Source organism: Triticum aestivum, chromosome 2D (genome assembly GCF_018294505.1).
Source record: "Triticum aestivum cultivar Chinese Spring chromosome 2D, IWGSC CS RefSeq v2.1, whole genome shotgun sequence".
In the NCBI taxonomy this organism is placed as follows: Eukaryota; Viridiplantae; Streptophyta; class Magnoliopsida; order Poales; family Poaceae; genus Triticum; species Triticum aestivum.
The window spans coordinates 444,399,717-444,412,029 of record NC_057799.1 but is presented as its reverse complement, the minus strand read 5'-3'; the positions used below and the strand labels follow the sequence as shown (position 1 = coordinate 444,412,029).

General features: G+C 50.8%; 1 protein-coding gene across 1 annotated transcript; it reads left to right on the top strand.

Annotated features, from left to right (window-relative positions):
* Nucleotides 1-708: 708 nt before the first annotated feature.
* On the top strand, nt 709-6,204 carry LOC123055830 (uncharacterized). Its single transcript, XM_044479673.1, has 3 exons — nt 709-901; nt 4,630-4,730; nt 5,419-6,204. Exons 1-3 carry the CDS (start codon nt 709-711, stop codon nt 6,202-6,204), a joined length of 1,080 nt encoding a protein of 359 aa, XP_044335608.1.
* The last annotated feature ends 6,109 nt before the right edge of the window (nt 6,205-12,313 follow it).

Here is a 12,313-nt window from a genome sequence, read left to right as displayed (position 1 = left end):
CTACTCGCCGCCCGCCTACGCTTCCTCCCCAACGCCCCCACTCCGCCGTGGCGCGTTGCCCTTCTCGCACATCGGCGACACCGACGAGACCGAGGCCGACATGGACGACATCATCGCGGCAGGATTGGCCGCGGCCGTCGCGTCTCCCGGGTTCGTCACCCCGGATGACACGGTGGATCTCAGCGGCGGCATGGACGGCGAGCTCGGCTACGTCTACGGCGAGGAGGAGCAGGAGGAGCAGGAGGAGGAGGACGGGGAGGAGGAGGAGGAGGAGCCGGCGACTGTTCCGGCGAGGAGGCGCAAGAAGAAGAAGCGGGCGGCCACGTTAGGCGAGCCGTGCATCAAGTGGGCGTCCAAAGAGGAGGAATGCCTCGCCGAAGCATGGAAAGTCGTCTGCCTCGACCCGACCACCGGCACGAACCAGAGCATCGAGACGTACTGGGAGCGCATCAAGGCCGAGTTCGACGAGCGCAAGCTCGTCGACCCCTACTTCAAAGGCGTCTACATGCAGCGCGGGTCGAAGGCGATGGTGAACCATTGGGGGCGTTTTCAGGGGGCGTGCAACAAATGGCATGGGGTCGTCGAGGAGGTCGCGGCTCGCTTGGAGAGCGGCGCCAGCGTTGAGGATCAGGTATGCCACGCCGGTCTCTCGCCTCCCTGCGCCGTGTGCGCCCGCCAACTGTTTGTTCCTCCGCGCAGTAGCTGCGCATGTTCGCCCTGTATCGGCACAGCAACAGCGACGCCGAATTCAAGTACCTCCACATTTACAAGCGCATTGACAAGTGCGAGAAGTGGGCGGAAGTCCAGCGCACCCTCGACAAGGTCAAGGAGACCTACAAGCCGGACGCACCCGGCGCGCCGACTCCGGGCGTGTCAGAAGGGCGGCCGGACGGCAACAAAGGTGCCAAGAAGGGGAAACACGCCGACGCGGCCACTACCTCACCGACGCACAGGCCCGGACTGTCCTTCGTGAAGAGAAGACCGACGCGCGGTGGTCGCCGTTGATGTCGAGCAGCGCCGCCAAGCTCGACCTACTCAGGGCCAACGTCGCCGCGAAGAAGAGAAACACCGACTTGGCTTTCCTGCTGGGCGGGCCGGACATGCTCCAGAGCAACGACAAGGCGTGGTACTTGACGGAGCGTGGCCTCATCCTGAACCAGCTTCCCTGCTTTTTGTACACCGAACTTTTCATTCGATCGCCGAACTTGTGGCCGCTTGATCGCCGGATTTGTGGGTCTATTTTGTGCGCGGGAATGTCTACGTTTGAATTTGCCGCGGCTGGGGGCGGCGTCTGGGGGCGGCGGCTGGGGGCGGCGTCTGGGGGCGTGGCTGGTAGCTAGGTCGCCTCAAGGGCCAATCTAGCGCCGGTTCGCCTTAGGCCGCTTTTTTTCAGCGCTTTGGGAGGCTGAACGGCTGGAGATGCTCTAAAGCCCGTGGCTGACGATGGTGGGGAGAAGCAGGCGCGCGCACGGCAGGGCTCGGTCGTTCGTTCCGTAGTTGGCCCTGCCCTCGCCTCAGCGGCCAACACCCAACAGCCCCGACCACGACCGCGCGCGCGAAACAAACAGCTCCTGCACACCCCGCCCACTCCAGTCGAGCATGCATCACCATGGCCATGTGGCGTTGCTCGCTCCCACTCCAGCGCCAAGTAGGAGCTGGAAGATTTCCCGTGCGTGCGGTGTGAGGATGAACGGATGATGATGGACCGAGGGACTGACTGACTGATTGGACGTATTGTTGGACCGGTATAGTAGGACCTCCAACGCCAACCGGCCGGAGTAAAGAGCCGCCGCCTCGCCTTGCCTTCCCTGTCAGCGTTGCCGATTGGGCTCCTGCTAAGCTTCACAAGTGTGAAAGGGGCCGGCGTGAGTGAGGGTTTGCGTCATCGTTCGGTACAACGGCTCCAATCAAATCATAAGTGTACCACACCAGGTTTTAAAATCCAGCAAGAAGCTCGACTTGATTATTCAAGGACGTGGAGTTTCCATCTCCTCACATGACAATTGACAATAGAGAGTCACGTTTTTGTGCAAGCAAACTTTATCTGGTCGGTTTTGGAGTAGCTGATGCTTAAAAAATGCACCTTCCCAAACATGTGCAAGCACCCCAAAACTGCAAAAGCGGCATCCGTGAACAAAGTAGAGCATGCACTCCACTCGAGTGCACGCACGGATAAAAGCGTGCCGCTTTGAGTAAAATCGATCATGTGCATGTTAGGGTGCAGCGTGATGTAGAGTACTAGTACTATTCCTTCGCCATGCTTTATTAAAACTACTTGTTTCTGCTCCTGCGCGAGCATGTGGTGTCGCTCCTGCGTGAGCCTTTTGGTAGCCTTAAACTTGTTGAACTCTCCTGGTTAGGTCTAGATTGCGTTTGGGTGTCCTTGGGTTTTTGCCCCATGATAAGCTGCTCGATGACGGGTGCTTGCAGTGGGTTTTCTAAGAATGCTCTGAACTCGCTTTCCCCTTTCCAGTTTCCTTGGTAGCTTCAGTTTCGGAACTCTGTATTTCCGTTATGTCAAAGTAATGGAAAGGGGTTATGCCCGGTTTAAAAAAAAGTACTATGTACTATCCCGTACCTAATTTGTTATCCTATATCCAAATTAATTAAGTACTCCTAGTATGGTTGGATGGCAAGAGCAAACCAACCACTACTAGGTCCAAATGTGTTGGACCAACACAAAAGAAAAACCTAACACAGCACAACCAGTATGATCGCAATGTACTTCCATTTTCATGAATTTGGCAAAAGTGTCTTTCACATTGGACTGAAAGAGTACTTACCTTCAATAATAAAAATCCAGCCAACAAATATGACGGGAGACATTCAACTGAGAATAAAATCAAGACAACTCAGATTTATTTTATTTTAAATAAAAATCCAGACAAATATGCAAATAATTGTAATAATACAACAAGTTGTGTACAATAACTATAAATGATAACTCTAGCTTTTTAAATTGTGAAAAACTATGCACTGAAAATAGTAATTATGGGAGTACAAGAATGAATAATAAAAAATTCCCGGCAAACATGGAAAGAAGTCCAATAGTAATTCAAGTTATTTACAAAAAATAGAAACTGCAAGTTTGGTATCTCAAGGTTGTAAAAAATAACGACTCTGATATTGCGGGAACGCTGACTGGGGCTCCAGGGTCGAGCGGATGTATCGCTCTCCCCTGATAGGGGGGAGAGCGAACATTTTAGTTTGGTACGAGATACCCACCAGCGCGAACCCGGCCAGACATGCCCTTTGCTAGGCCCTCCTGGTCCGATCATCATATGCTTGTAAAAAAAAGATTCGGCATGTTGTAGGTAAAAATAAACAACATTACAGGAAAAATAGGAAAACAAACTAAATACCATCGTACAAGCATAAAATGTTGCATGTTGAAGTAAAGTAGTCGCATGGCAAAATTTAAGGAAATGATATATCCTAGAAACATGATAGAAATTGAAATGTGTCTAAAGATCACATGGTGATTTTATAAAAAAACATTTTCTAAAAATCCTGCCAACATTTGGAAACATTGTACACATGGTAAATTAAGGGATGCTTATTTTCTCATGAACACGGTAATTTAAAAAAAATGATTGTAGTCATCACATAGCCAAATTTACCAAAAAAACATTTTCACAAGATAATGGCTGAAAAATATTAAAGAAAAATTGTGAAATAATCACATAATTTGCCATCGTATGTTCAGATAAATTGTCACAATGTTCAACAAATTTTCCATGGCATGTTCAACTAATTTTGGATGCTATTCAAAACTTACCATGGCTTGTTCAATAAATATTCCATGGTGTGTGCAATAAAATTGCCATGCTCCAAAATAATTTACCAAAACATAATTGACAATGGTATATTAAAAAAATTGTCGTGCTATATGCAAAATAAATTTTCCACAGTTCAAAAATAAATTTCAATGCTAGAGCAAGAAAATAATTTGCCGTGCTACAGAAATAATTTGTGAGGGTATGTTCAATAAATTTGCCATGGTATATGTAATAAAATTTGCCACAATCAAAAAAAAAATGCATACACATAAAGAAATGTCATGATTCATACCAAAAAACCTGAATAAAATAAAATTGGTGTGGTCCGGTGTAGAATCATTAGTCATGGAAAAACACATCTTAACTTACCATAGAAAAAGCAGGACGTCGTTAAGTAAAGAAGAAAAAGTAAAAAAAAAAATGATATGTTGTCATAACTTTTGCCAACATGTATTTGAAAAAGTCATCGAGCAAGTTCTTTTTTTTGCGATAGAAGTCATCGAGCAAGTTCAAGCTAGCTAATTTGTATTATCACTAGATCAAGGTTTCGGGTCAAAAAAAGTTGTCATGATTTTACTCTTAAAAAATAAAAAATTTGCCATGTGGCGAATAAAATTCTCCCTAATAAGTGCCATATTTCAGTAAACAAAAAAATCTGAATTTTTCCATGCGTTATTTTTAGTTTCTCATGTCACTGTACAAAATTGCCATGTTTTATGTGAACAGTTTCTCTTTTTTTTCTCGCTTAGTACTAACAGTTTAAGAAAATTGACATGTTTTCTGGATAACAAGGCAAAGATTGTACAGGAAATTAGGGATGTACTCCACATGTTCAGTAGAGTGTGAGCAGGGGCACTAGTGTGCCGCGTCACGGCCATGGACGACAAAACTTCGGAGAGGGAGGAGTGGCACCGGTCCAGCGATCTGAGGAGGGGAGGAGGGTCTCTTCGGGTGAACAAACCCCAATGCCGTCAGCCGCCGCGAGCAGCCACCACGCCTAGGACCTACCGATGTGCACCTCTGCGCTCCCCCATGGTAGTCGCTTGTCGGATCCATCCAATTCGCCCGCTTCTCCCCCTCCCTCACGGCGACGAACAGGCGTGGCCATCGCCCGACTATGTATGTTGTTACTGCATCCGCGCGCCCTCGTCAGAGACGCCTGCGGGTCTAGCTCCTAGTGCCGCATCAGAAAGCGAGCGGTGCTGATCCCTCGCCAACTCCCCCGAATCGGGGGTCGAAGTTGGGGGAGGATGCGGGGAAGCAGACACAATGCTTGTGGTTGCCGTTAGCGGACATTAGGGGTGTGTTTGGTTGCTTTCGCTGCCGGGCCTGGTTTATAGGGGAAAAACGAGCCAGGCTGAGCAGGGCCTGGGTAACCAAAAACAGGGTCAAAAGCGGGGATGACTAGTTAATTGGTTGCCTGCATTGGGGGTCATGTCATCGAGATGCAATTTTCACCCGGCGTTTGGTTGCATACATGCATATGATTACCAGCGTTAACAACAAAACTTAACAGCCATCAGGTTGGGCTTGACATTTCGTCAAACACTTTGAGCGCGCCGGAGCTTCCACTGCCCATCGTGCGCACCACCAGCTCCCGGCGACCGTGGACGCGCCCGACTCGCTGTCGTGGCCGTAGACGCGCCTGCTCGACCGCGACCTGCAGCGGGTCAGCGGCGACCTGCGGGTGGCGCTAGCCGCAGAGGAGAAGAACAAGCAGGCCATGGAGGAGCTGCTGCTGGCGCTCAAGGAGGTGAACGCGGAGCTGCACACCACGCGGCAGCAGCTGGTGCGCCCGCAGCACGAGTCAGAAACGGCGAGGCTGGAGTCGGACCGGGTGCACGTGTCCCTAAAGCGCAAGGACGACAAGGTCTGCGCGCTGTCCGACGAGGTGGCCCGCCTCCGCTCCGACGCCGAGGAGGCGTTCGCCACGTTCCGGGGCAAGGAGGCCGGGTTCACGGCGTGCATGAAGTCGTCGGAAGCGGAGTTCGCCGCGTCCCGGCGCGAGAACGCGCGACTCCTCGAGTCGCAACGGTCTGGGCGGCACGAGGTGGCCAAGCTGCGGGACATCCTGAAGCAGGCCGTCAAGGACACCAAGTTCGTCAAGGAGGCGCTGGAGGAGGTGAGGAGCGAGAACGCCATGCTCAAGGAGATGGTCGGGAGCAAGGACACCGCCGTCAAGTGCAGCAAGGAGGAGCTGGAGTGCCTCCGGGTGAGCGAGGCCGCGGCGCGCGACAACATCAAGGAGCTGCAGAGCTTGCTGGTGGCCACGTCGGTGAGTCCCACCCCCACGCCGTCCGCGGCGGCAGGAGCGGGAAGGTCGTTTGACCTGGAGGACCTGTCGCCGCGGACGAGATCGACGGGATCGCACTGGAGTAGAGGGAGAGAGAGGGGATTGAGGATTAGGAAGAGAGAGAGGGATTAACTCGAGACACACCTCTCCAGAGAGCCACCCACGTGCGCCTCGAAGCATCGCTCAGGCCCGACTCTCGGGAAACTGCCGATTCGGCTGTCCCCAACGGGCCAAGCCCAGAGGTGCTTTAAGAACCGTGCTATGCGGGCTCAACAATGTATGTAAGAAACCAAACAACCGAGGTCCGAGATATATAAGGTTGATAGGGCGCCAGAGAAAAAACAGGACGTGTTTGCACCAAAGGCGAACGATCCTTGGAGACTACATGGCCACGCGGCTCTACGCTAAGATCTGTGCACAAATCCATTGGTCGTCGACGCGTTTGCTCAGAATTGCTATAGATTAACATCAGTTCAGAGATGGAACTGAGGGACATGGGTGGCCCGGCCATGACCTGTCTCGCCGTTGCCCTGGTGGAGATGGAACATGGAACGTGCGTTGCATGGCCTCGTGAATGCGCCGTGCCAAATGACAGCGCACGCACGCACGCCCGCCCTACGACAGGGCAAGTTGCTGCACCAAGGGAACCATCGGAATGAGTAGCCTATAGTTCGGCATTCAAGCATCTGCAGTACAGTGCGCGGGCGCCCACCATGTGTTGGGTTTATGCTTGGCGATCCGCACAGATGCAAGACGTACTTGCGATACGCTTTGGGGTCACTAGGACTGGGACGGACGGTGTGGTAGGTCAGTCGCCGAGTCACCGGTGAGTGGCTGGTTTAACTGGCTCGGCTCGCATGCACCGCTGGCCAGGCACGAGAGTAGAGGGGGCCTGCAAATTAAGGCGGGGTTGCAAGAGGACGACGGGATAACCGAGCTAGCATTAGCAACCAATCTTCACGCAACGCAAGAAATGGCCACCGATCATTCGGAAGAAAAGGTAAGAGCAACTCCAATGGAACAACCCATTTCATCCGCGGCCGTCCGTTTGGGTCGGTACGGATAAAAAAGCAGGCCCAACGCGCCGACCCAAACGGGCGCGCGTCCGCTTTCGTTCGCCTGCCCACCCATTCCCAGCCCATTTTTAAGCCTGATTTGCGTCGGCGCGGACACAAGACGGACGCGCGCGCTCGCCCTCTTTCCTCGCCAGGCCCGCTGGTCGGTGGCACATTGGATTCACACCCTCGCCTGCCTGCTACGTCGCCGACGCCGCCGGCCATTTTTTTAGATTAAAATGGATACATAGATAGTTCTAACGTACACAGATAAAAGAAAAAGACCACTACACGTCGCTTTCTGACTCCGACTCGGTAATGTCCTCCTCCGACGTCTGAATGTAGGCGTCAGCAAGCTGCTCGTCTTCAAAGTCCCAACCCGACGTTTCTCGTCGCTTCAGTTTCAATTGAGCTGCCTGCTTCCGCGAACGCTTGTCCTCCCAATAGGCGGCTCGCTCCGTCCTCCTCGCGTCCCTTTCCAACCTCAATTGCTTGTAGAACTGGCGCTCGTCGACGATGTCCTGCGGGAAGCCTCCGCGCCACATCACCAAGGCTTCCACGTCCTTCTCTGCGATGGCGAGGCGACGCTGCCGCCTCCGGTGGACACGACGATCCTCGTCGGTGAAAAGCCGCGGGAGAGGCGCCAGATCCTGCGCCCGCTGGCTCGACACGTTGGGAAATTTCATATCCCAACGAGGCCTCAGGAGGTGCCACGCCGCCGCGTCGTGCGCGCGGGCCGCCTCCTCTGCGGTGTCGAAGGTGCCGAGGATGAGACGTTTCTCGCGAAACCAGATCTCGGAGGAGAAGGCGCCGGAGCGGCGCTCGCGGACTCTGCGAAAATCCGAAGCGCCCAGGCGGCGGATCGACATGATGGCGCAGAGGCGGTGAGAGTGGGCGGCGGACAGAGTGTGGAGGGAGCGCCTTCTTTATAACGAGCGCCGGCCGCGGCGCGCGCGCGAACCTCCTTTTCCGCGCACTGGAGCGCTAAAACCAGCGCGCTAAGCCGCTCCCCCACCACCCCCCCGCGCGCGAACCTTTCCCACGCGCTGGAGTGCCAAAACCAGAGCGACGGCATGATCTTAAATGCGCGCGGTCATGAATTGAGTCGGCCCGTTGGGCGCACTGCCGACCCAAAACTAAAAGAGGGCGGACGGCGGGCGAGCGGCCGACCCAAACGGACAAGGGTCGGCCCGTTGAAGTTGGTCTAACGACCGACCGCTAATCATTCGGAAGATCCAACACGCACGCACAGTGCGTGCTGCTCTCTTCCAGTTAACACCTCCGAAGTTGGCGGGTAGCGGCACCGAACGAGCCACGAACGAATGAATGAATGCCGCCTGATTCGGGCTCGGGTGCGTACGTAGGCTGATGGGCATGGCTAATCCGGTGAGTAATCAGGCACCGAATCCGGTGCATGCATGCTATATATGCGTGGTAGCTCAGGCAGGTATGCGGGGCAGCGACCGACGGAGACGGCACCGGCACGCTTGGGACGTGGGATTTGCAACCCCAACTGCCCCCGTCCCGCTTCTCGCTCGCCCGAACCAGACCAGCATTGCACGTCGCCTCTTGCACGGGGCAGTTCAATTTGCCTCTCTCGCTTTTGCTTTGTCTAGCTCGCGGACGCGTCGACGCCTGTTGCCTACGCCGCTCTGCCCTGTACAGTATGGTACTACCACAAATAAGCTCGAGGCTCTTTTAGTTTCCTCCGGCAGATTTGCGGAGCCAGTCTCGAAAGAGTGGTGCACGGGAGACCTGTAGAAGTGATGGCATTTTCAAAGCGGACCCTTAAACCTTTTGCAAGTGTTTTGGACCACACTGTCCGAACACAGTTTGTCATCTAACGCAGACCCATATCGCACGTCGACGCGTCCTGATGTTTGTTTCCTGCAACTCGAAACCAAACAGAGGGAAGCTTTGCGGGAGGGAGTCCGGACATCTAACATCACGTACCCTCTCTCCGGATGGCCGCCTTCCGCACTGCTATTTGGCTGATGCATGTTGCTTTGGCGGAAAGTGATCAAATAGCAATGTTGTTTGGTGTAAGGTTTAACATGCATGCATGTTATTTGCACTCTCTTTTTTGTTTTTCCAGTGCATTTATATCCATACAAAGTGTGATTGTTGCTAATTTATTTGGCGGATGGTTATTGTTTGGCGAAGAGTAGTGGACGAATATTTAAGATATATGATTGGATGGATGGCTTCCGTATTCGTGCCCGGACCGATTTTCGACAAATACCGCATCTGCTTAGGAGTCGGCGTCGGAGATGGCCTAAGTGCTGTAGCAAGGAAATTAGCAGCCATTGTTCGTTGGCCCTAGCTTTGACCGATGCTAGCTCCGGTCCCTTCACGGAATTCCGTAGGTGGTACGGAATTGATCGTGCATGCATGAGTGGTCGCTTCACGAGATTTCCATGAGCTGAGTAGTACTCGCAGGTTTGCATGCATGCATGCATGCATGATAGGTGAACGATCCCCAGCAAACGGAAAGGAAAAAGGTACGTCGTGCTAATAAGCGAGCTGGGATCACCACCAACCTGCAGTCGCGATTCATCTCATCTGTCAGCAGTCTTTTCTCACGCGCGGCGGCTAGCCGCACTCAGCTTTGCATTCTCAAAGGTCGCTTTCCTCTTTTCCTTTCTCATGCATGGCGGCTGGCCTGGCCGCACTCAGCTCAACTTGCAGCAGCAGCGAGAGCCGAGAGCGCCTCTTTTCTTTTCTCTCCCTTTACTTTTGCGCTTGAGTTATCAGTTTTCACGGGCTCCCCGGCCGCATGGTCTGGTCGTGGTCCGACAACAGGTCAATAGCGACCGAGGCCTAAGCGTTATATTAGGATGAGATGATAGGTCAATGATCACAGACCTTGCAACTACTTCCTTAATTTGCACTACTAATAGTAGGTTAAATCCCCTAAAAGAATAGGTTAAATATGTGCCCTCGTTTCTCGCTGTTGCCGACGCCGACTTTTCCGTCCATACTACAGAGGCCAGCACAAGAGCCTGCATGGAACATATACTCCCCCCGTTCACAAATAACTGACGTGAGGAGACACGATTTTGAACCCAAGAATAACTGATGTGAGGAGACACGATTTTGAACCGAAGTAGTCTTTACTTCAGTTCAAAATCAACGTCAGTTATTTTTTAACGGAGGGAGTATATTCGAACGGATATTTTAAGAACAACATCATTTCCCTGAGGAACAAAACAAAAGTGCCAGGGGAATAGAACGGTCAACACGATTGAGAGAGCAAGTGTCCCGACAGTTCGGTTTCTCTTTCACCTTCATAATGCGTTAGAACATTGCACCATTGAAAAGTTGGGCAAAGCTTTGTAGCGACTTGTCTCTCGGGTCGAGGAATCTCTAAACGCAGTGGGGGAATAAAGTTGTGACCAACAATTAGTGCATCAACTGTTCGGATGCCTACTCGCTAGACAGGCGCAATAGCTTGCAATAGGCAGAGAAGCGTGCAAAGATGATGTCAAGCGAGACTTACGCAAGTCCCCACAATCCAGAGTATAGTAACATACATTATCCTCTCTTCTCGCGAATGTAGTGATCAAAGTAGGTTCTTGTTGCACTTGCACCTATAGTTTAGTCAGCCACGCACGCACTCACGGGTACATGGATACAATTAGTGCCGCATGGAATAATTTGACCATGGAGAAGCTAAAGCAGCTGAGATCCCCTACCACCAACATATATATTGCGTAAAGAAAAGAGCATCCGTCCGGATCATGTCACTAGTATAGTCTAGTAGTTTTCCTTTAAACAACGTGGAATCAACGATCAGGGGTCACCAACCTCGTGATCTTGTGTGTTTTCGATCTCGTCAGAAAGATGCTCTTTTGTTTTGTCTTTCGTGGCGAGGTCAAGTGCAGTGAGGAAAAACGCATCTCTAAATTGCTTTTGGACCATTTGGGCACGCATAGACATGTCTTTCAAAAGAGAGGGGCGAAAAAAGAAAAGAAAAAAGAGCGAGGAGATATGAACTTTTTTTCATCGTTCATCACTGGTTGATTTGGACCATCATTAGTCGAATCATTATGCAGTCACTAGTAGAAAATAGGGCTTAGGTCACAGGGCAGTTTTCACATTAGACCCGGTTCAGTCACGAATCGGGACTAATGTGAGCATTGGTCCCGGTTCGTGCGGCCAGGGGCCTGCCGGGCCTCGTGGGGGCATTGGTCCCGGTTCGTCCGAACCCTTTGGTCCCGGTTGGTGGGACAAACCGGGACCAGTGGGCCACGCTCCTGGCCCACCACCCTTTAGTCCCGGTTCATACCACAAACCGGGACTAAAGGGCTGGTCCTAGTTGCGGCCAGTGTTTAGTCCCACCTCGCCAACTGAAGGGCGCTCACACCAGTTTATAAGCCCGTCCCTCTATGCCTTGTTGAGCTTATCTTAAAGTGAAAATAGATGCCCTTATACAGGGAATTTCACCTAAATTCACAGTAAATTGAAATTTACTGTGAATTTAGGTTTAATTTTCTCTACAAGCGCATCTATGTTCCTTTTTTTATATTTATAAAATAAATAAACCTTAATAAAATAAATAAAACTAAATAAACCTTAATAAAATAAAATAAAATAAACTATAGTAACTATAATAAATAAACCTTAATAAATTAAGTAAAAATAGCAGCAGTAAAATAAATAAAAATAGCAGCAGTAAAATAAATAAAAATAAAATAATTAAAGTAAAATACATAAGTAATTAGAAATAAAATAAATAAGTTTTGTTGTAAGTAGAAACAAAACAAAACAAATAAAGCAAAAGAGAAAAAAAACACGTCCCTCTCCGCCTTGTTGAGCTCCTCTCAAAATGAAAATAGATGCCCTTATACAGGGAATTTGGCCTAAATTCAGAGTGAGTTTCTCTGAAATTCATAGAAATTTATTATGAATTTAGGTTGAATGTTCTCTATAAGCGCATCTATGCTCATTTTTTATGTTGGGGTTGGCGATCAGTCTCTGCTTTGAATGGTGCATTTTGAACACACAAAAAGTCAGGAGTTCAAATAAGTTTTAAAAAATGAAATCCCTTTGTAACAGACGAGTTTCCGTATGAAATCCTGATACTTTTAAGAAGATTGTCCGTTTTGTACACGAAACGCATCCAGTTTTTGCCGTAACCCTCTCAACTTTCTTGCACATGCTATGTGGATGAAATGATGATACCA